This window comes from Coturnix japonica, chromosome 7, assembly GCF_001577835.2.
Source record: "Coturnix japonica isolate 7356 chromosome 7, Coturnix japonica 2.1, whole genome shotgun sequence".
Lineage (NCBI taxonomy): Eukaryota > Metazoa > Chordata > Aves > Galliformes > Phasianidae > Coturnix > Coturnix japonica.
In genome coordinates, this window is record NC_029522.1 from 9,986,534 (window position 1) to 10,011,547 (window position 25,014).

General features: G+C 39.5%; 2 protein-coding genes across 3 annotated transcripts in view; both read right to left on the bottom strand.

Annotated features, from left to right (window-relative positions):
• Positions 1–2,094: 2,094 nt before the first annotated feature.
• Positions 2,095–15,166, bottom strand: TMEM237 (transmembrane protein 237). 2 transcript variants are annotated; one of them, XM_015868124.1, is made up of 13 exons: positions 15,094–15,166; positions 13,977–14,008; positions 12,928–12,938; positions 12,248–12,304; positions 10,727–10,837; positions 10,354–10,468; positions 9,507–9,667; positions 8,767–8,890; positions 7,606–7,797; positions 6,681–6,754; positions 6,092–6,185; positions 5,093–5,214; positions 2,095–4,170 (listed from the first exon to the last, which is right to left on the bottom strand). In XM_015868124.1, the coding sequence occupies exons 1-13, from the start codon at positions 15,121–15,123 to the stop codon at positions 4,103–4,105; spliced, it is 1,191 nt and encodes a 396-aa protein (XP_015723610.1). In that variant the 5' UTR covers positions 15,124–15,166; the 3' UTR covers positions 2,095–4,102. The 2 variants fall into 2 exon arrangements, with proteins under 2 accessions (XP_015723610.1, XP_015723611.1); XM_015868125.2 differs by lacking the exon at positions 15,094–15,166 and adding an exon at positions 14,358–15,025 and having other exon boundaries at positions 2,099–4,170.
• Positions 12,263–25,014, bottom strand: part of MPP4 (membrane palmitoylated protein 4) — a 29,215-nt gene continuing 16,463 nt past the window's right edge. Inside the window, exons 15-25 of the mRNA XM_015868126.1 lie at positions 24,565–24,579; positions 23,072–23,113; positions 22,101–22,271; positions 20,919–20,999; positions 19,915–20,008; positions 19,026–19,134; positions 18,323–18,457; positions 15,473–17,401; positions 13,977–14,008; positions 12,928–12,938; positions 12,263–12,304 (exon numbers count right to left, since the gene is read on the bottom strand). Of these exons, the coding sequence (XP_015723612.1) occupies positions 17,210–17,401; positions 18,323–18,457; positions 19,026–19,134; positions 19,915–20,008; positions 20,919–20,999; positions 22,101–22,271; positions 23,072–23,113; positions 24,565–24,579 (839 nt within the window). The 3' untranslated portion in view covers positions 12,263–12,304; positions 12,928–12,938; positions 13,977–14,008; positions 15,473–17,209. The remainder of the gene's footprint in view (positions 12,305–12,927; positions 12,939–13,976; positions 14,009–15,472; positions 17,402–18,322; positions 18,458–19,025; positions 19,135–19,914; positions 20,009–20,918; positions 21,000–22,100; positions 22,272–23,071; positions 23,114–24,564; positions 24,580–25,014) is intronic.

Here is a 25,014-nt window from a genome sequence, read left to right on the forward strand (position 1 = left end):
GGGCAAATGGTTTTAAGTTAAATGAGGGAAGACTTAGGTTGGATGTTAGGGGGAAGTTCTTCACTAGGAGAGTGGTTAGGCCCTGGAACAGGCTGCCCAGGGAGGTTGTGGATGCCCCGTCCTTGGAGGTGTTCAAGACCAGGTTGGACGGGGCCCTGGGCAACCTGATCTAGTAAAGGTGTATGTTTGGTGGCCCTGCCAGGCAGGGGGGTTGGAACTACATGATCCTTGAGGTCCCTTCCAACCCGGGTCATTCTGTGGGGGTTTTTTGTTTATTTGTTTGGTTTTGGGGTTGTTGGGTTGTGGGTTTTTTTTGTTTGTTTGTTGCTTCCATCTTTCTCCTTTTTAGCATTTAACACTATATAATGTAATTCAAAACTTGTCACAAAAGGAAACTTGTGTTACATAACATCATCCTGCACATATCCATGCTGTTGTGTTCCCTACTGTCTTGGTCTGATGACAGATGCAGCAGTTTGTGAATGTTTGAATGAATGAATGAACATAGGATAAAAATGTCCCAACAAATTTGATGTTTTTTCTATATAAAGTACTTCAATAAATATCCATTGGAGAAATGATTGTTTCTTCCAATTGATGATATCAATGAACAAAAGTAAGCATTACAAAAACCTCACCTTGTTTTACCTTACATCTCTCTTTTCCCTACCCTCTTTTTCTACTCAAAAAACGAGGTGAGCAGTTTTTAGCCCATGCAATCATGCAAAAATGTTTAAGAAAGACTGTTCTGATTGTCTCTGACAAGAGAGGGGTAACAAAAGTAGGTGACATACATGCCCTATCTTTAATGCTAGTAAGTAGCTTTGCTAAAGTACGTTAAGTTGTCTAATAAACTGCTAAAACACCTAAGCTAGCTGTAATGACTTTTCCTGATGATATATAACATGAATAATATGAATTAGTTGCAATTGTGTTTGGTTTACTTTTCTCTCAAGTTTTGCATGCTTTTGCTTAATGCAGACTTTCATTTTATTACACTGTTTTTAATGTAAACTGGATTTTAAGATTGTTTTGCAGGAAATTACATAAAAGAAACTTTTGACTGTTTCCAAAAGTCTCACTACAAGAGCATATGAGGAGTTCTGGCTGAAACGTACTTTATGTCTGGTTTCTGCTGGTTATGATCTCTCCCTGCTCTGGGCAGCCATGCCTCCACATCCATCTCTGGTCTCCAGTGATGGATTTCATGAATACATTCCTTGTATCAACTTCGTTTCTGAACAACTTTGTAATGTGAACCTTTGCAAGCCTTTTAAGCGCTTCCTCAGCCCAACCCATCACCACACCTTCCCGTGCTGTCCCGTAACCACTCACAGACACACCTCTAAGCCAAACCCACCCGGGCCCAACCCGCTCGTCTCCCTGCCTCCTCCCCTTCCGCGGCACCGCCCGTACCTCAGAAGCCCACGCGTTTCCTTTGGCTCGGCCTCTTCCTGTCGAGACTCCAGCGCCGATTGCCCGGAGGAGGAATGACAGGCGGTACTTAATGGCCGCCCCGCCTCCCTCAGGCACAGCCAAGATGGCGGCCGTGTGGTTGCACCGGCCGTTAGGCGGGAAGGGGGATGATGGCGGGCCGCTGTCAGGCTGCGTCCCACAGGGCATCCACGGAACTGCGCTGCACTACATCGCTGAATCATGGCGCTGGGAGGGCCCCTGAAACGCCTTGTGGTCCAACACCCTGCAATGAACAGGGACATACGCCAGATGAAGGTGCTTGCAGCCCCGTGCAGTCTGACCTTGAGCGTCTCCAGGGACGCGGCAGCTGTGCTACCTGTGCCACTGCCTCACTGCCATCATTATAAACACTCCTTCCTTAAGTCCAGCCTAAGCAGCCGGAATGCTCCTGAAGCAATCCAGACCTCAGAAAGCACAGAGCAGTGAGCATACTCGCTGGTTACTGGGGTTTTACAGAGCTATTTCTGAGTGCAGAAGGCCAGAACAGTGGCAGGAGCCTGCTGGTGGAAAGAAAAGACAGCCATTACTTACAGCAGTAATGGAAACACACACAGAAAGCAATGTTTTCCCACAGCATCTGCTCAGAGTTTGTATACAGTAACAAAGTTAGCACTGAGGAAAAAACAAGTTAGACTGTTTTATTTTAAACAAACTAAACAATCGGAAACAGTTCAAAGTAGTACAAGCTAATATTCATTCAGACCACTTCCTCACCTGTTTCAGATACTTAAAAATTGGCACTAACTTCTCTGCAAATTTTTCTTGGACACAAAATACTGTATCAAAAACCATTGTAAATGCACAAAGACATTTCAATTAAGGCTTCTACATATGCCACATGTTCTGCAATTAAACATCTATTCTGTAAACTTTAAGATGTTCTAAAATTACACACACACACACATACAAAAAGCAGTTAAATTCCATTGTGATGCTTAATGGAATGAAAACTACCTTGTAAAAGAGGTAATAAGCCATGAAATTGTTTATCTGTGATTTTGAATGGCAATCCTCAAACCTCTTTCATTCATTTAGGTTTATATATTCTGGTGCTCAAAAAAAAGGTACAAACTAGGAAGGCAAGTATGGCTTGAACTACTGATTCCATTAAGTCCAAAAACTTCATCACTGCTCAACCATGTAAGCCAACTATTTTCACAATGAGAGCAAATCTGGTTCCTGGCTGGCACTGCTTCATTTGTGGGATACTTAGAAGGCCAGTTCCTAGGAATAATTTCAGAAATGAAATCAAGCAGTGATGTCCTTCATGTTTATATTGACTGAATGCCTTTGCACGGTTGTGTTTAACCTCTGTACCTTATGAGAGAAGTTATACTTTTTATCACATGCCAAGATGACAGAAGCATGAAATGGCAAATACAATCCATTAATAATCTCATATTCAGGAGCTCAGCAATTCTGTAAACCAAACACACGACACTCAAAGAAACTGTGATGTGCATTTCCTGCTTTGCAAGGAAATTCCTGTGTGGAAACCTATGTGGGAACACTACGTCGTGGCCTGAGCTCCCATCTCCTACAGCAAATCACAAGGACCTCTGATGTAACACTGATGGAGAGTAGCATCCTGAATCTCTTTGTTATAATGTACAATGCAGCACCAGCTGTAATTGAGCTCCACAGTTTTACAAGAACACATACACATCATAACAACCGACTAAAAAGTTAAAGAGTTCCTTCCCACAACCAAGTGGATGCCCTAAAGTAGAACCAGCAGCTATGGAAAATCTTTCAAGTCCAGAATAACTTCTTTTCCCCCTCTCTAGAATTATGTAATTACTTACTTTCTAGAATTACTGAAATTTGTTAAATAAGCACACTAGAACCCTTGACAAGGCAGAAGCTGCCCTAGTTATTCATGTTCCCATTCTTGTTTTAAACCAACTTAGGCAGCAGTACAGAAACTTACTACCTCTTTAACATCTCCCTTTCACTCTTCCATCTGGCTAAACTCTCCATCACTTTTATAACACATTAACCTCCAGGGATCTTTGACACTGCACTCCTGTTAAAACCACCTTCAGATATATTAAATAAAATAATGCAAAACTCAGTACATACTAAATAAAACGTAAAACTAGTCCTGTGTGATACCTGCATGAGAAATGGATTTCAGACTAGCTCTTGCCTATGTCTGCTAAGGAGACTGCAAGACGTCTGCATTTACTTACTTAAACTGCTTTCTTCCTATGATTTGTTTTCATCTCTATGGAATATCTTAGAAAAAGGATATACCTCAACTGCTATCAGTATCAGTAACAAAACATAGATTGATGATGACAATATCGCACTGCTGTCAAAAAAGCACTGAATAGCAGATCTTCAGCACTCACCCATTTCCTCTGGCTGTGTAGGTAGCAATGTTTACAAAAGTGAACATTGACTTTATGTACTAAAGATAATCTCCTTTACAAAACAAAAAGGAGATATATAAAAGATTTCAGACATTTGAATATTTAAAAATTGGCATACATAAAAGACCCATGAAATATATACAATATAAAAATACTTTTTTTTTTTTTTTCCTTTATGAAAGTTATAATACATGGTTAAAATACAGAAAGTGTTGAGCCATCAGTTACAGCTACGAGGTGCATGTTCCGCACTATGGCTGGACCCTGGGTATGATAACTCCCTGGGGAAATTCCTCAATTTCAGTATGAAACATCAGTTCTGAAAGAAAGAGAAAAGGACACTGGTTTTATCGAACAAGTTTCACCTAAATACTATTTCATTATACCAAAAAAGATCTCTGGAATTTCCCCAAGCCTCCTGCTTTTCTTCGTAGCCCTTGTTTCAGTAATGGGAACACTCACCACTGTCTTTAGTAAAACTATAGTTGTTCCCCTAGGTTAACACAACTAGCACTGACATTAGCAGCTGCTTATAGGAAGTAGACTTCAGCCTGGACACTTGAATTTGTATTTTAAAGTAGACTGATGGGTTGTTCCAGTTTTGAATGTGTCAGAACCAAGACTGAAGATTTCCATTTAGAGACCTGATAATTTGCTGTCTGCCAACAATTTGCGGCAAAATTACACAATCTGTATGTGCAGCACTGTTTTTTTTTCCACTCAAGTTGGAAATCACACACTTCTTTTTGTTTTGCCATTCCATTATAATTTCTTTACTACTTGGGATAAATCCAAACAGAAATTTTCTCTTGAAATTGCTAAAGCATATTATGTAATTTTAGTTGACATCTGAAAATATCTAAAATCTCATCAAAACCTGGGCTATATCACACCTCTGTCTTCCTTGAATAAGCCTTTTACTACTTAAGAATGACTTGCAATTATAATTTAGACACCTACTGTAAGTTTTACTTTCAGTAATTGTAAAAGCTGCCAACTAATTATGTGTTTTAAGCTAAATGAGTTATTAGAATTAAGCAGGATAAACTGGTAGCAGCTGAAATATAGAAAGCTGTGAATTAACATTCTAGAGAAATCTGAAGAAGCACATTTAACCTTTGTCCTCCCAGACACAAATCTGTTCCTCATAACATTTCTCAGGACTACACTTGAGCACCCAATGCAGACCGCAGTAGATACAAGTCTGAACAAATAAGGTTTTGCCAGTTAACATTTCCTACCTTCACTGTGGTCCAGCTCTGGTCGGTAAGACAAGAAGATCCAACTTGCCCCAACCAGAATAGATACTACCAGATTCACCACAATCCATGGCTGAATAATTTCTTCCTCCATACCTGCAGTCCTGGGAAAAGCACATCAACCAATTAGTCAGGGTACACACCAGTATGCACATATTTACAGTAATAGCTTCAGCAGAATATCATAAAAAAAACAAAAATCTTGCTAAGTCAGATGCAGAAATATCACTATTATCATAATGGTCTTGCTTTACAAAGATCCGATAAAGAGAGTGTATACCAAAGATAGCAACTCAGCAAAGAAACCCCGTTAGCTCACAGAGAATGTTCACTTGGAGATTTCAACACTACATTCCTTTTCCTGGCCAAGAAACAGAAAATAGAAACCAAAATGCACTGTCAAATTTTGCTATGATGAAAGATATACTAAGTCATCAGTAGGTCTTATTTTCATCACTTCTTTGTGGGGCAGCAGGGCGAGTGAGCAGCAAGTCAGTGAATTCCGTCTGGAAACCTGTTCAAGGACTTGTAGACAGAGGCTGGATAAGATGGGGCTTTAGGTAAATGTTAGGATTTAATTGGCTGATACATTTCTTACTGTCATTAACAGCAGCAGGTTGAGGCTTTGTTACTATAAACCAGATTTTTCAATAAACAATTCAATAAACTCTTATAAAAGCTCTAAAAAAGAAAAAAAATAGCTAACTGCATGCAGCAGAAGAGATACTTAGAGTTTCCATCACACTTGATGTTCTCAGCATTGTTCCAACAAGACCTTCTTTGAGTTATGACACATTTGTGACCAACATGACTGAGACCAAATATGAGTTCTCATTTCTGAGATTCAAGACACACTCAGACAAAAGCACATGTAGTAATGGATATGCACATTATATAACCTTTAGAATCCACCTTAGTTTGACTAAGGTTCACAAGTGAGCAATGTTACAATTCACAGAAGACCTTTCTTAGGTTTCCTACCAGATGCTGCCATTTTCTGAAGGCGGTGTGTAGAGGTTAATTCTGTCACATGTCATCTGCTGACTTAAGGATAAGATAAGAGCAGTGAAGTACACTGGAAGAAATAAAAGTAGTAGCGTCAAGTATAAAGCAAGTAGAAAATGCTGTCCCATCATGAAGTGATAATTATCGCTACATTTTCTTTCATTTCACTTTACTTCTTCCAATGATATTGCCATTTTTATTGCATTCTCTCTTCTTCAGTGTTCTTCTCAAAGTCCAGGTTTTCTGACCCATCAAAATTAAGTTTCTGCCCTTTTGCAATCTACCATCTACACCAGAGGCCCCAGTCTAGTTTTTGCTACTTTTGTGTTTGAAAGTGGGGAAACAGCCATCCCAGCAGTACTATCACTAGTTGCTACTACTGCAAATACTTTAAAAATGCACAAAGTGTTCATAATCCTTGAATGCAATTTTCAACTACTCCCCAAGTCGCTTATTTTAGGGTAGATAATAACCATGGAGGAAAAATCCACTGAAAACAGAAGGCAGGATTTTTTCCATTTACTTTCTCTTTCGTACCACTTCTTATTCACTTCAGGATACTTACAGAATGAAGCCAGTGCTGCTGGGTCTAGGGTAAGAAAACCCCTCAGTGCAACTGATGCTTTTGCCAAATCAATCCTGATAAGAAAATCAAGAGTCATTATAACAGCTCAATAAGATAATAATATTGTTCTTCTAAAGCTGTTCAGTTGCTTTTACTTTTAAGATACATTTTCCTGCTTATGTTACATTGCCTTAGTAAACTACCATGCTGCATACACAAGCATAATGATCCTCATTATGCCAAGCTCCAGAATATCTGAAATTAAGGATGATGTTCCATGAGTTTTGTAGCTCTTCCACTGCAGTTAGGGAAAACGTGGAGAGATCTGCTGCTCCCAATCCTTACCATTCATTTCAGTGTCTGCACCATCAATGCAGTTAATGTTAATAAAACTACTTAAAGAGCTCACACTGGTACAAGATTAATTAAGAATAAGTCAGGATTCCTCTCTGCCACCACTTATTGAAAAGAAGACACAATTCCTTCCACGAAACAGACTCCTTCACCGGCTTACCATGCTGCCAAGGAAACAATACATCGCTAAAATAAACTTCAGTGAAACCACTCTGCTTATGGCAATTTTGCCCCTCTTTACATCTGTTCCTGTAATTGAGCCACAATGCAGAAACGCAGCTGAGCTAGGAAAACTATATAGCTATGTTGCAAACTTACCTGGATAAGGGTTTCACATGAAAAGTAACATAACAGAAACAGTAGCTGCTCTCTACTGCCCTCCACCACAGCTCTCTGGTATGATTCACCTCTTGATTACACAATCAGTACCCAAACACTGATACGTGGCAGCAGGTAATAGATAGAAATGAGTAACAAAAGCCTGACTACACAAGCACATCTTTTAACTATACAACCAGCTATGTGCAAAATCATTCACCAGGAGTATCATATTATGTCACCAACAATTTACCTATCAAAGGCTGAGACTGTACTGATAGACAGCAACAAATAGAACAAACTTTGAGCCGGGTAGGCCAACATCTTATACTGCTGGAGCAGGTTAGAAACCGTGGTAAGCTGATTTCCTGCCAAAATGTAGATGACAACGATGTTCCATACAGCATAGCCAGCAAGAAAGCCATGGGCAAACAGTCCAATCACCCTGAAGGGATAAAAGAATATTTGAGAAGTTTAATGCCTTGAATTAGAGAAGAACTACATATGAAAAGGCCTACAAATTCACCCTTTCAATCCTGCTGCCTGTGATAGATTGTTTTAAAGTGCTTTTTTCTGATCTAGTTTTAAAAATCCTATGCAATTGGACTTCTCCTTCCTACCCTGACAGACTGCACCAGGACCCAAGCACTCAACCAGGAAAGTGTGAGTATTTTGTCTGATCCTGCTGCTACAACCCTTTACTGCCGCTGCAGGAATCAAACACGTACACTCTATCCACTCTCCCATTTTACCTGTAGCTCCCCAAGACCACTGCCTCTTTTCTCAACACAAGGCTCTTTAATCTGTCCTTGAGAGAAAGTCATTCCAGAATTTCTTCAAACTGTAATTGCCTCCCTTGCTAACAAAAAGCTAAGGGTCAAGTACAGGTTTCCAGGTAAAATACAGGAAAGACATTAAAAAGTTGTCATATTCCCATTCTGAATCACAATACAACCACAAATGAAAAAAAACCATTTTTTACTTCTGTGCGCAAATTTCCTTTTTTACAGGACAGCATTCAGACATTTTAACTCTGCTCATCTCACAGCTGATAGGTCAATCTCATTTTGTTTCTTCTGTAGGTCCCTAGTATTTCTGTTATCCTATGTATCTCTTTCTATTCGTGTTTCTTCTGAATCTTCGCAATACAACTTTCCTAATTAGCTTCAGCTTCTTGTTCTTTTCAGAGGTTTCAAGTGGGTGTCTTGACTGTGAATAGATACTACTGTCAACAGAAAAAAGCTAGAGCCCTTACACCACTTGCATACCCAACCACCACCTATTGGAAGTATCCAAATGAAGATACATCACAGGGGTAGAGAAGAGGCACTAACACCTTAAAGATAAGAAAGAAAAAAAAAATCCCACAGCAGAATGATTTCTGCTTATTTACATCAAAACATTAATCAATCACCTGAAACTTCGATGTACTGAGAGGGCAACATCTCTGGTGGTCCAAGAAGACTTCACATCCAAAAGCACGTTGATATTTTCAGTGGTTTTAATCAATTCTGCACGGTCAGCTGCTTGAAAACGCCCTTGAAGGATGAGAAAACTTATTTTAGAGAGTACCAATAACTTTGCTCAATATTTTTACATTAATGCTTGAACTTCCTATGAAGAAAAGGCTGTAGGTGTCAAAATTTCTATCAGATTTCTTCTTTCTTGTGCCCCTTTTTCTGCCCTGCCAGCTTCCATTCATATCATGATGCCACTGTCGGTTCGGTGTACCCTGACAGATCAGGCTGTGGATTTATGAATGCACAGCACAACTGGATAAGTACTCACTGTTCTGTACTAGAAAGGAAAAGGAAAGGAACAAATAAAAATAACCCACCTTCCACATGAAAGATTTCTTGCAACGTAGTAAATACTTCTCAGTGTTGTGACAGTATTAGGTCACATGAGCTTAGTTCAGTACTATCAAGTTTTTTTCACCCACAGAACTCAAAATTTCAACAAATCATCAACACTGCAACACTAGCATTCACTGCTGGAAGATTTTAAGGTACATTTCTTTTCAAGTACTTTTTTGCTGGCAAACTTCCATTTTAAATTCTGCTCAATAGCAACATACTTGGATTTTAAATACAACTATGTGTTCTCTAAATGCAAGAATTTATTGAGGTTAAAAAAATCACACAGTGCACTTACGATTTTTTTCAACAAACACCTTGCTGACGGGCTGGCTAATTCCAGTGGGAGCAGCAAACACGGGCTGCTGATCTGGGCTCCTTCTGTGTTCATCTTCAATAATGTCATCCTCCTCTACCTCCAGCTCATTGGAACTGTGTGTTTCTGCTGGCCGAGCCTTCCTGTTATCACAAGTCACACAGTGGGGCAGAAAAAGAATAAGAAGAAAAACTTAAAAATTGAACCTCATTGATACAAACAGATCAAGCTACTGCCTGGTATATTATCCCCATTTATACATTTAAAACTATAATTCTCACTAAAACACTAATACTAAACCTTAATTTGGGGGCTTTTCTTTCAATTTAGATACTTCCTTGTGTCAAAACACTAAGTTGGAAAGAAGTACAGACCAAAAGATTAACAATTAGGAAAAGTATGTACAAACTAAATACAAAGCCGAGAGAATGGATGCATGTGGTAGAAAAGGCAACCAGGACGTTGTAAAGGCACAGCTCTTTAAGAGAAGGCCATGCAGCAGGAGGATAATAAAGCAGCTGTTTCTCAGAAAATTAAGAATACAGGAAAAATGAAAGCAAGCAGATATGCATTTTAATTTTTTATGTACTGAAACCGTTGGCTCATGATATCATACTCTGAACTGAAATGCATTCAGACATGCATAAAACAAACATGAAAAAAGTAAGATCTTAGCCCTATACATGAGTGTACGCATACAATTTGCTATGCAAGGTAAATGCTACTGTGAAGTTTTCCAAGACCCTATGTCTTTGTAAAGTGACACCAAGATGTTATTCAGCTACTTTTACAGCCACAGATATTCTGATCTACGAGCTACTCTTCTCACTTGGTTTTTTTTCTCTGTTTGCGGACCACTGTTTCTTCAGCTTCAGGAACATCCACGCCATTTCCATTCTGAAATAAGGATGCACTGTTCTGCTGGGTGAAGGAGGTCTCAGAATCTGGAGATTTAAAACAAGCAACATGAAAATTGTATAACTTTTACGGGATTAGAAACACATGACTTAAATACATAAACAGTTATTACATAAGCGTGACAGAAATGGCAACTCTAAGCTATCATTCACCCAGAGAGTAATTCCACTTGTTACAAGAGCACTCGGTTTGGAACACTTTAAACCAAAACCCAAATTGGCCAGTCATATTTTTGTCACCAAGTCTTATACAGCCCCCTTTGCAGCCTATCCTTATTCACATACCAGAAGGTACTTTCTTCTTCTTGCGTTTCCGCTGAGGGACATCCTGAGGCTCAGGAGTCAGGGGCTCGCTGCTTTCAGACTGCCGACGAACAGTTGCTTGGACAATGTCATCTGAAAACCAGAAGAGAAGCTCCAGAGATTTCAACTCAAAGCGGCTAAGAAAAAGAAAAGGAAGACTGCTACGTGTCACATAGTGTAGAATATTTTCCTTTGCCCAGCTGAGGTGAAAATATACTGGCTAGAATATGTAAGAGATGGAAAGCAAATACAGTAATAAGAATATACAAGATTAAAACACACAGACTTCATTTCACCAAAACAATTCCACGTCTGGGAGGAAATGCAGGTATCCAGGAAGTAGCACAATTCCCACTCATGTGTACAACAGAGGACTGACAGAATGGAATGTAATACAGTAAGAAATAATAGCTCTGTATTTTTCCTTTCTACGTGCAAAGACAACAATGCAAGGGACAGAAAAATTAACAGTGACAAGTTGATTCAGACAGACAGATAAGTCTGCTAAGGCAAAAATGGTGTAACATCAAAGGGAAATTTACATTAACTGCTGAACAAACAGCACAGGAATCTAGGGGGGACAGATAAAGAAAACAATTCTGAAGAAAGATTACTCCAATCTGAGAGAAAACTGCTACGCTTTGGAGGAACTACCTTTCCATGGAGGGTCAACATGCAATCTCATCAAACATTCTAGCATCAATTGACATCTTTTCATACAGGAGAACAAGCCTTTTTATAGTGCTTTCAAGTGCTGCAGTTTTTAACAGTAACAACAAAATCTAATTTGTCTTCGCTTGAAGCAACAGGCTTCTCCACCTTTTACACTGTAGAATCCAGCAGATTCTTACAACAAAAATTCTTCATCAAAACAGATCAGACTTTAATTTTGCTTAGCAGGATCTGTTTATTCAGCAGATGCACTTCTTGTAATAATGCAGAGCTCTGGTATTAGTCATGCTTCACATATTTAACTCTCAGGTGACAACAGAATGGTTAACCTGTGACTTTATTTGGCAGAAGATTTAAGTTGAGCCAATTTGTTAAACTAGTTGTATCTTAGTGCATTCAAAAATTCAAGCACTTAACACACCCAACATTGCAAGCAGCTTACAGGTGGAAGTGACTATTTAATTAAGTATTAAAAACTTTCAGAAAGGAAAAAAATAAAAGGAATAAACATTAAAGCATTTTTTTCAGTTCACTATTAAAATTTGCTCTTCTAGCAGTATTGGGAATGGATCCAGGGAAAAGGAGAAGATAGAAGAAGTTACTTCAAGGTAGCACTACAGACTTGCTCTGAAAAGACAAACAGTATTCTGGAGGAGGGGAAAGAAGGGGGGAAGCACTTGGCAAAAAATCAGTTTTGACAAAGAAATTGAGAAGAATACTATTCCTAAACAGAGCATAGGATTGAAGATGCTGTATTTGCGAGGATCTTGGCTACTGCACGGGTATCACTCAGGATTACAAACAGAGTTTTCAGTCTTGGTGGAACCTTACCTAATGGAGTCTTTCCTTTGGGCTTTCTTTTTTTGGGACGACTGAGTGGAATGTCATCTGCAGAACAGAAACAAAAGTCAATGTGCACAGCATGGAAAAACCTTCATTTCCCTTTTTTAACAACCATACCATTCCAAATTAAGAAAGAGTCCTTTTTAAAAGCAAGGACATATTTCAGCTTTTACAGATCAGGTGACAATTCACCAATGTTCAGAAACAGGAAAAGTACAGTAGATAGCAGGAAAGCAAAATAACTTATCTGTCTTACGTGTAACAGAGGCTAAATATACACATGCACATGTTAAGTGAAAACCTGAATGATACTCTGAAGAATAAACTTCAGAGAACTCTTCAGAACACAGTGACAACATTACAGTTGCCCTAACTCAGAACTAGCAATTAGTAAGAAGAACAAAAGATCAGATAGTTCTCACAACAACAGTCTGAATACCCATGATTGCATGCATTTAGGAAGAGTGTAAGGATCAATCCTTCAGTCCTTCTGGGCAGCTTGGTCTAGCAGTTGGCAACCCTACACATAGCAGGGGGGCTGAAACTAGATGATCACTGTGATCCTTTTCAACCCAGGCAATCCTATGATTCTATGATTCAAGAGAGGATAAAATGACACAAGAACTATATAGATGGTTACAACTCTCTCTGATGACAGAATAACTCACCCTGGTTTCCACTTCACGTTTAATGAGAAAAGGTGTTGAAGAGCAGCGCCAAAGGAGCAAAGGTAAGAAGAGAGTTAGTTTTTAATCAACTCACAACAGTGACATTCTCTCTACTTTTTCATTTCATTATTCCCCTTATTTCCATTCCCACGTTTATTTACTGGCAACTGTACACAAAAGGGTTAAGTGTACAAAGCAATCATCCAGACTCAACACTGTCCGTGACTGTGCAGTTTCTTGATTGGCCAGCTATAGATCAGATTAAAAGCGATAATCACCTGGTTAATTAAAACTTGCCTGACATGTAACAAACTAACAGAAGTTATGAAACATTACAACATACACATTACTAAAAATACACCTTTATATGTTGCCAATCATGAACATCACATTTGCCCTAAGGTACTTTGAAGGAATTCTGACATATCATGCCATAAAAATCCGTAGAATTGCTTTTCCTTCCACACTGCTCATTAAAATGCTGGAAAAAAGAAAAAAGCCCAGATTTCTCTGGATGCAGTCGGACTCGATGATCTATAAGGTCTTTCCCAGCCTAAGCAATTCTATGATTCCATATTATGTCAAACTGATAAACACCTGTGTCTCCATTTGATAACACCTAGCTTGATTTCAAAAATCCCTGTCCTGAAGGATTTGTGATTTAAACGTACCAAAGAATGTAGCAAAACAACAGCAACAAAGAGTTAAGGAAGAAGAAAGTGAAAAGAGAAACATCAGTAAAACTGATACAGATGCTAATAAAACTGAAGTTGATGTTTGTCTAAGACTTTAAAAGGTTTAATCTTCCTGAATATTAAAAGTGAGGTAAACTTCAATTAAAAATGAGTCAATTTCTCAGCCTCTAAAAACGTTAAATGCTTTATAATTCTTGTGAGGGATTCTAGAACAACAAAGCAGCAAGAAAAGCAAATGTTTAAAAAGCTACTGTGACTGTGCAGATACTCAAACTCATTTTCTTTCATTTCATTTCCTTTAAAAACACAGCAGTAGAGAACCACAATCAATCCTGTGGAACGAACTGATCTTACCTTGGCACTGGGGGGAGGGCACGTGGAGGGCGCTGAAACATAACGGAGAGACAGAAGTCAGCTTCTGACAGTGCAAAATCATCCCGAGGTCTGTTAAACCACTCCACAGAGAACAGCTGCTTTCAGAGGCAATAATAACTCACACTATCTATGTTATGCTTCTGAAACCAGGTTCTCATACACAACCAAATACATAAAGAGTAAGAAACACATATCTCCTATTGTCAATCTGAAATGCAGTTCTTGCACTGGATGATTTTGTATTATATAATAATACATAAGAAGTATAGCATTAAACATTTCCTACATTACAAGAACTCAGTTGATACCAACAACACAAAAGCCTGCCTGACCAGTAAAGCTCAAGGGCCCCCAACTTACCACTTGTTTTTTCCCCATATCATTGGAAGCAGTTCCCTGGAAGAGGCACTGTGAACAGTTCTCCACTCCTGACGTCGCTCACGCTGAACCTCTGCTAATTCTGAACTAAAAATAAGCTTCTGGCTGCCCGGATTAGCTGGCTGTAAACCTCCCTGCCCCTGGGCCAGTGCCCAGCACTATTCCTGCTAGAATCAATGGTGGTTTGCTCTGGCAGCAAAGCTTGTCCTAAATGGCACCTGCCCCAAACCCCATTGCTCTATGTGCTGGTAAAGGTTCAGGTGAGCTCTGCTCGGGGATTTTCACCTGCTAAGTGAGACTCGCCGCACGAGGAAGCTTAAAGCGAAGTTTAGCTCGGGGCTCATTATTGCCTTCATCATCGTTTGAGCGATAACTATCGTTAATTATCTAGGATATGGCAGAGATCTCCAGCCCTCAGCTGCAGCTGCCCATGGCCCGGAGGAGCACACCGCAGGCCACAGCAAGGGGGCGGCTGCACGAGATGGCCATTTGGAGACTCCATCCCCCGGTGCCGTTCGGTGAGCAGGGCCACGGGAACCCTCCGACGAGACACACCCACGGCCGCCCCAGCGGCACAACGGGGGCCGGCTCTTCAAACTCGAAGCCCCCCACCCACCGCCGCACCGAACCGCCGCCAACGCCCACAGCGCGGCCTAGGCCGGGGAAGGCTTTAGGCCCGGCCCCCCCCCCGCCCTTCTGGGAGCCCCGCCGCCCTCACCCGCTCGGGTCCCGCCCGCGGCTCCGCCATGCCGCCCCCGCCGCCGTCCCGAGCCCCGCAGGGAGGAGCCGCCGCTCGCTTCCGCCCCGCCCCGCCGCTACGGCCGCGCTCCTCGGCGGCACAGCCGGTATCCTCAGTGCGGCGACGGGGAAAGCGAGGCCTTGAACAGACCGGGATTCCGGCTTCGTTCGCCTCGTTATGAGTGACACTATTTGCAAATGAAGTGACAAGCTCTAAGTTAAAAGAAAATCAAACTGCAAAGGGAACGAACACCCGATGCTGTGCTTTTCTGGCAGCTGCTTTTCAATGTACATCCCGCTGCTGCGAGGGGCAAAGTACCAGCTCATGCACCAGCCCGGCTCCCGCTGCTTGTACTCACCCCATTCCAGGGCCATGCAGGGCTCTGCTTTCCAGTGTGTTTCCTGCCAAGGACCCCGCTCTGACTTCACTATAAGCTGGCACAGTGCTAGCTGCAAGAGCAGGCTTACTACATGAATAACTTCTTTATAGGCAGCGCAACCTCCTCCAGTAGATTTTCTCCAGGAGGAACCAGGCCGACAGGATAAGTTGTTTCCTCTGAGTCCAATAAACCTGTAATGTGAGATGAAGAGAGTGAGGAATTTGTTAGCCATAGTCACTGTACTCTTTGGTGAAGAGAACGTGCTGCCTTGACTCAAACCAATAAGAAAAGGGGCTTTGGATATGATTTTCCTCTATAATAAATCCATATTTTGTCAGTTTTCAGTCACTTGAGTTGATGGAATAAAAGCCAAGCCCTGCTAAAATACTGTGGCAGCCCAAGTGACCTCAGGTGTGCACCCACTGCTCACAACAACCACATATCGGTGTGCAATCAGCACTGCCTGGGCTGGTGTGGGACATGGAGGATGCAGTGCAGCACTAACTCAACTTAAAAACAAAACCAAAAAAACAACCAAACAAACAAAAAAACCAAACAAAGAATCATGAATGTTTTGGTATGTTTATGACTGCATTTTCAGTTGACACAAATGTATAACCTGTGAATTTCCAACAGCTGCAATCAGGCATTCACTCCAAAGAATAGTTTGGTCATCATATCTCTTTACCAGGCTTTTTTAAGCCCTCTCTTACCACATGCTGAGCTTCACAAAAACAAGAACACATCCCATTGGTTTGAGGTTTTCGTTACTCTTTAAAAAAAAAATAAAAATGTTTTAATAAAAACACTGGAACATTTGATTTCTTATACAGTAACTGTACTGCATATGTTATGAAGGCTGCTCTGAAAGTAACACCTGCTATTTCATTGTGCTGGCCCACAATGTCAGAAGCAGATGGTGGTGGTATGGCAGTGGAGGTGATGGAGGTGAACCTTCCTACCAGTATTCCGTTCCCTGTTGTTGCCGTGTGACAGGGAGCAGCAGAGGCAGTCTGACAAACTGGCATCTGAAGCAAAAGCATCACTGAATTCCTCCACATGGAAAAAATGGCACCTATTGACTTTCATTAACGCTTGCTGAACATTAATGGAGGCCAAATGGGATGTGAACACGGTAGGGCAGTGGGTGGTGCATTTCAGCAGCAGTGACAGTGGGGCACCTCTGCTGCTGCAGGTTTTGATGAGCATAACACGCAGACTCTTGTTCATCACTGACAAAATGCATAACGAACAGTGGTGATCACAGTGAAAAATAAATTCTCAGCTGCAAAGCACTATTAAATAACATTGTTGTGCTCTTATCTGCTGTAGTTTCCACAGAAGTGAAATAGGAGTCATTACTCTCAAAGCAGCCTCTGTATATGTGGCTCAACACAATTCCTCTTCACTCAGTGTGGCCCAAGCAAGCCAAAAGGTTGGACACCAATGAGTAAATTATACGTGCAACAAAATAGATTTATTTATTCTTGTAGTGGATAGCTCAGTGTTTCCTTTTTGTACAAAAGTGTAATTGTAGCATAAAAGCTAAACAGTTACACACAACATAGTATGATTATATCTCCTATAGCAGCTTCTTTCCTAATCCTCTTCCAAATCCCTTGCATACGAAGATAAATTCTCACAATCCTGACGTGAGGATTATTCTTGAAGTAAAACATAATCTGTAATCTTCATGGAGCTGCCTGCCACTCTGAATTATGTCTGAGTATCTGAGCATATCCATATTGCAGGGACCCACTGGGGCTCGTCCTGTGCATGATGGACTGCAGACAACAGCTGAGCAGATGCTTCTTGTAAGTTGTCATTCACAATCACTTGATCAAAGAACTGACCAAACTGAGCTTCCATTTTCTTAGCAGAATCCTCCATCTCCTGTAGATCTTCTTCCTGTGAGACACAACAAATCTCTAAAGCTCTAGTTCTGTAGAGAGAAATAATCTGCACAGCATCTGCAGAACACCCTGTGCATGCAAACAAGAAGTGAGTACACTAGACAATGCCAACGTACATTATTTCAATTTACAGCTGCTATAACAACTGAATAATGTTGGCTGTGACCAGCTCCAAGCTTCTGAAACAGCTGATTGCCATACGTTTCTCAAAGAAGTACCTTGAATCTCAGTATCCTCCACTTGTTCTCCTGCACACATTCTTACTCTGCATTTTAATATACCTTCTCCATTTTCATATTTCTTTCTGTCATAGCAATTATGACTTATTTCCAAATATGGTTATGCACTGAGGCCTCTAAAACATTAAGATGCTAAGCTTGATTATCATTTGCATGGAAACAGTGCTGATAAATGCACTACACATACTGTAAACGCAAGCTATGTGTTTCCTACAAGCAGGATTTGTGTTCTGTCCATAGAAGTCACTATGCAACAGATGTCAGTACTCACAGTAATACATTATACAGCATTTATGCACAATACGGTGATATATTACATAAAACCGCATGAAAAATACTTTATCACTGAATGAAGCACATTTCATCCATACATTTCAGTGCAAACACTAAATAGCTCAAACCTCGTCACAAGGTAGATTGTTAAAACTGAAGTATCCCAAATAGTCTCCTTGTATAAAGACATTTGACCCAAATGCTTCAATTCCTTACACACAAATCACAACCCTCCTACTTCAAAGAAAATTTAGGGGGGAAAAAAGATGAAAAAAAAGAATTTAGATCTGGACCTCAAGACACCAACTTGTTAAGATGGATCAGGTAGCACAGTAGAGTGCATTAGGTCCTAAACACACAACCCCAGGGTAGCAAGTTGCTTCTCTTCTATTCCCACATCTCACCTTGAATTTCATGTTCACATAATAATCTGTAATGATTCTGGCATTTTTACGAGTTTGTCTCATGCAGCTGATGCTGGACGGCTTGATGAATATAATATAGGGCTTTAATTCATGTGTCCGGGCTATTTGGATGCCCTGCAAAGAAGGAGTAAAAACAAGTATTTCAGGTGTATTCATTGCAGCTGTATCTCAATAGAAAACCATTTGTTTACACCGTGCTACTACCTCCAGACCTAGCAGTAATCTTTTCCATAAACACCTACTTTAAAATGACCTCACTGATAATCCCTGGACCAGACATTATTAAAGCAAGCATAGCATACCAGTCACTTGATTCTGCTTGACAACCTTAATAGAAGATGCTTTCAATGTCAGTAAGCATCTGGACAGAGCCTTTAACAAAAGTGTTAAAGAGGACTCTGACTTTAAACAATCAACGAACAAAAAACTACTGGGGATCTACCGTAGGAAAAGTCTTTTCCAAAAAGATAAGCATTGCAGCACAAGAGAATTACACAGACCTGAATGTACTCTTTGCAGTAGTACTTTTCCCCTAAGACCCATCCAAAGACAAATCTACTGTTAATAAACACCGTAACAGGAAATTCAAGACAAAGCATTTAACAGCGTTCTGGTAGTTCATGAATGTATATAGAATTATTTTTCCTTCCAGCTGCAGATTCCCTGCCCCTTTGCAACTCACATGTGGTTCCAAATCTATTACACAGATCTTCCCTTCATCGAGGACTGCTCTCACTGCATCAATGCTGGTGCCATACAGGTACCCTTTGTATTCCCCATATTCCAGCATTCTGTAACAGTGGTGAGAAAGAAAGAAAATGAAAAAGAGCTTCAGTCTCCAAAAGGTTCCATTTAAGTGTGAAACTTTCCAAACTAATCTAGTGATTGAGAGATAACAAAACATAATGAATACGACCCCACTTTTACCTTTGTTCTTACCTGCTATACCAGGCACAAAATCAGGAGTACTATAGCTAAAATGAATGTATTTTTCACTTATCTTTTACTTATTTTACTATTACAAATAAAGTGTTCAGGGTTGGATTCTAGTGACAAAAAGCCATTCAATTATCTACACAGTACTAGCAACTTCATAGAGGAGAAGATCTCAGAGCATTCTGCACTACACTTAAGGAGTACAGCTGCTGGTGGTAAGCTGGCCTGTTTCAGCAGAGAATATTGAGGCATAGAAAGGAATGGTTTTTAAAGTTTGGCCCTTATTGCTGAGGTGCTTACATAGAGATGTCATTGCAGAGGTTTCACAACAGAGATGTAGGTTAGGGACAGACCTGACCTACTCAATTTTGAAAGCGAGACCTGTTTCTAGGAGGGCTTATATCCCTAACTTACCAATCATGCCAGACAAGCTCAGGACCAGAGACCACACTTCTAGAAGGATTCCAACATTAATTGTAGACAAGCTTACATGCAACTGCACAAATTGTTTTTGAAACAGACTCAAGTAATTTGATCAAGACATACACCAAACTTACATAGCACATGTAAGGAGAGGAGCCTAGACTGAAGTCCTAACAAGAAGCCATCAGCTCTTGGATGGTGTTATAGTTTACCTGTGGCTATATACCATGTTTTCAAAAGTTTCCTTTGATACATAGTGATATTCACGACCATTCATCTCATAGCTCTTCTGAACTCGAGTGGTGTCTGAAAGTAGAGATAGGGTAGAAATCAACTGCAAGTAAATTCTTTCAGTGTTATAAATGAGAGCTTTCATGAAGGCATATAAATAAATATTTTTGTAAGTATTAAAACTAGCAGTCTTCATTTTTAAGTCCAGAGCAAAAGCCTTGTCTACTCTACTGGCTGACCAATTGAAAATCCCTGAAAACTTGCCAAGCTGTATTTTTTTATGAATGGAAGAAGTGCAGTTGTTTGGATTAAATCCATCAGGAACTTATTTGGAACTAGATGCAAAATTGCTTTTCCTCCTCTGAGGTAAAGCTGATTTATATTCATTCTGAAACATTCTGCAAGCACTTTCACATTTGCACCTTCCTCATATTTGGAATCTTAAACCTAATGTAATTCCTAAGTTTTCAACAAGCTTCATATTGATACATTCCTCTTCAGTTATCCAAATCACAAGAATCAAACAAGCAAAGGTAGAGACAATTTCTATGATTAAGTCAAAAATTAATCTGTATAAGTCTCATTTGAGACCAGAAGGCTAATAAGGAAAGCTGCAAAGCCTATTAAGCACCATCTTCAGTTCCCTTCACTCTCATACCCAATCACCCAAATGCTATGAACTTAAAATATGCCTAAGAAATACTCTTACTTTTTATCTAGGAAAAGAAAATAGCAAAGATTATAGAAAATCACACACATTTATTGCTACATGAAGTTTTAAGCTTTCAGAAGCTGTAACTTAAAAGTGCCTACAGCTGATCTGCCAAAATATAGTCTTTTAAACCAACCTCTATAAAAGCAAGTTACTATGGTTTATAGTACAAAACAGTCAGATGGCAAAGAGTGTATGAGTACACAAAGTACCTGACATTTCCCTATCACTATTTTTGAAGGGGGTGGGGGAAAGAAGAAGAATATTACATACGAGGCACAGCGCTTTGAAACTCTCGTGGGTTGCTTGCAATAAGCCTTCGCCTTAACTCATTCACACCCACTCCTGCAGGACCTGAACAGTTGAAAAAACAACTAGTGTTACTAATTGTACAACTAGTACTACTAGAGGCACTTTGTGCACCCTCCCCACACACATTTACATGGAATCATTAAGGTTGGAAAAGACCTCTAAGATAACCATTTTCTAATATTTTGCACATACACAAACTGTAAATACAATACACTTGTATTTTTAGGTAATAGGCAGTGACCTATCACCAGAACAGAAATCAGATTGCTACCTGTGCTGAAGGATTATTTAGCAGCAATAACTCTATAAGTTTGATCTTGTGAACTTCCTGAAAAAATATACCAGATGTGACTGAAATAGTTTGAGGGATGAGGGTACAAATCACTTCCCAGCAATATGGGCGCTCATGGAAAGTAACTCAGCAATACCTTTTTAAAACAAAACAGGAAATAAGCTTCCAGAGCTGGAAAGGACAAGTAACCTGCATTTACTCAGTTTGCTTTTTCAGGAACGTGGAACTCTACAGAAAACCAGGTTTCTTTCAGTCATAATGAGTGAAGAGAACTTGAGAAATGGCAGCCTGTTTAATACAACACTTACTACAGTAACCACAATTAAAGACATCTTTTTAGTTTTCCCTTCCACCCAGGATAGAGATTTTTTTAGTCCAGAGTTTAAGACCCTCTTCTTCCTGCTGCCATGCACATTATTTATAAATCTAGTTGTAGAAATATGCCTGCATGTACTTATGTTTTCCTAGTGAAATACAACTGTATTTTATCCCTTTCATGTATCAGTCCCACCTGAATATAAAACTGAACCGTCTCTCTAATAAAATGCATTTTCAACCAGAATTCACAACCATATGGTTTCTTCTGCAGACTTTGCTTTTTTGTTGGTTTGTTTTCTTAGAGAATTGTCTCAAGTGAATTTGATACATACATTAGAACGTAAAATCAACAATGGAGAAAAGTTACAAGAAATCATTGTTGACATATTGCTTTCAGAGCTACCTATGCTGTCCTCAGTCACTGTCCATCACAATCAGCAGCAGGAAACCTCAGTTGATCAGACACAAACTGACCATTTTCTCCCCTCCATTACAAGCTGTGAATGTTTCATCACAAAGTAATGACAGCTTACCCACTAGTACAATTAGTCTGTTCCGATCTCCTGGGTGCCTCTGGTACCTAACCACCTCCTCATATGGAGCTGCAAAAGCGGTACAGCAGCTGCTGGGACATCGAGCATAACATGACTGCTGGTTGGCCCGGGACTTCCTGCGACACAGGCGCATACTTCTGCGGAAACCAGCTGTAAGGGACAAAGGCATCAGCACTAAAATCTGCAACTAAAATGCAGGCAGGTAGTTCTGAAGCCTAGAGCGTCTATTTCTAAATACCTGCTGCATTTTTTAGCAGTGTAAAAGTTAATTTCACTAGAATATTTGGTATATTAGCTTGGTAGAACCTCTGAGCGTTATGAGATCAAGTCTCATTAAAAGTTACCTAAAAAGTAGCCCATAATTAAAGACCACAACAGTATGCCCAAAGCCACCCGAAAGAGAAGTTTATAATCATATAAAGTATCAATAGGAACAGGTCAACCGATGTTATTTTTTTTTTAAGGTCCACTCTGCTAAGGCAAATATTGAACTTTTGGTACAGCCTACAAAATGAATACAAAATTTTATAGAGAATGCTATGGTTTAGTATCGAGGATAAACTTATTGCTTCACGTTAGTATCCAACTCTGAGAATTTCAATTTTACTTTTACTTCTCTAATGAAAGCCCTCATCATTATTCTTGGTGCAAGATAGATAACAGAACAACGTTCTACTATAGATAAGCCTGAAGTAAAAGAAATACAACAAAATCAATTTAAATGATGGCAACGTCTTAGTAGAAATCTACCATCTACGAAGAACAGAGGTTTAAAATGGAGAAAACAAGTACTAGTATGAGGAAAATGGCTTCTTAAAGTCTGGAAAACAAGCCGAATTCAGTTCAGTAACTCTTTAGGAGAAGTGAAGAACAAATAATTTTATTTAAACTCCACACAAACATTCAATCAAGATCAAGCCCTAAACATCTTATCTTTAGTCACTGCGTACCAATGAAGACTCGTTGACCAAATTCACCGAATTCTTCCTCTTCTAGAATAAGAAGAAATACTTATGAAGGAAAGAAAGTTAAAGTTTCAAAGCTACACTGCTAGCAATTATTTCTGATCCCCAAAAAACAGCGCTGCAGAAAACAATGCAGAAAACACAAGCTAGTATTACAACTAATCTAGTTTAAAAAGCGCACTGCACAATAATATGAAATATTCAAACATGGCCATGTTTTCTGTAAGAGCTTGGAAATTAAGCTTGAATTATATGAATTAAGCTTGGAATGTCATGGTTTTTTCTAAGTTAGAACTGAAACCTCAGTGTTTTATTTGTTCAGTTTCTACAATAATCACATGCCAGACGAGGTTTTGAAATACTTAAAGTGCAAACAAAAAAAGTCCACCTAATTTAAGCTTTGCAGTTGAAACCTGGCTTACAAGAATCCTTCAGTTACAACAACAACACAGTAGCTCAAAAGCAAAAATAAGACATTCAGAATAACCAGACAGATCAATTTCTGCCCAACAGCACGCCTGGAATATGCAATGCACATCTATAGTCAGACCACTCAGCTACTCTTTTTTTTATTAAATCACCTTTGGATCAAATATATCTGTACTCCAATATTCCAGAAAAATCTGTTTCCTCCACAGTTTGTTGTGTCCCCATTCTCCTGCTGTTTCTTGTAGTGGTATAAACATTTTGATAAGCCTCCTAAATCTCCACATGCTTTTTTTTTTTTTTTTTTTAAATTGTCTTCTATAATGCTCAAAAATATCACTTTCCCCAGAGGTCAGTGTTCCAGCTCAACTATTTTATTGATGTGACTGGAAAGCAACAAGAAACCTAATGACATGGGTATTTTATTTCTCTTCAAGAAGGGCTCCTAATTTTCCCTGATCACATGTATAATTATTCAAGCTGTGTATTCCCTTGAGAAAGCCTTTGTATCTTGTATCTTGAGGTGCTTTGCAAATGAAAATTATTTTCTTGTTCCAGAACCAATACTGCATTTAAAGCCTACTACTACAGAACTTGTCAATTGACTGGTAGCTGTCTCATAAGCAAGCAGATATCAAAACAAGGTTAGATGCTTATTTTTTGGGCCTATGCACTCTGCACTACTCATAGCTTTAAAAGACATTTATATTCCCACTTTGTATATATACTAATAAATCCTTGTTTGTAACTGAAGAAAACCCTACTTGGCACAGAACTGCTTGACTACAGCAAAGTTCAGAGTACTGCACAGCTCACCTATGCTTATAGCCTTTCTATCATTTATTTTGAGATGTCATCCCAATCTTTTTGAGATTTATGCTTTATCTACGTGATAAATGTGGTGCAGAGCACAGTACAGAAATCTACAGTGAACAAGCATATCAGCTATCAGGTATTATAACAGCAATATAGTTCCTCATCCTACAACATATCATGATAAATTTTAATAGGCTGCTGCTTACAAGAGGTAGAGAGAAAAAAGTTAGCATTACCTTCTTTAAGCTCCTCTGAGGGTTCAGACAGAGACAGAAAGAACAATTAGTATTGACTGCTTTCTCAAAACTAAAACAGAGAAAACCAACCAGCATGGCCCTCTGAATTTAGGATATTTGGAAAACAGGTACTGCAGGCTTTAAATCCAAAATAGACCTAATGAAGCGTGGAGCATGAATGTTCAGAATGAGCCTCATCTACAGAATCTATTTCAATATTGTACTTGCAATATAAATCATAAAGAGAGCCAGCTAATTGTTTAGTAAGATGTAGGATAGCAAATACTTGCTGCTTCTCTATTTCTCTAACTGCTAACTCTGCTAACTCAGACATCAGAGTGCTGACTCAGTGGTGAATAAAGAATATGATTTGCAACAGTAAACCCCAAATGCATTTATGTGTCCTAGCCTGAAAATAAAAAACAGCCCTGAAGATTTGTCTTAAGAAAT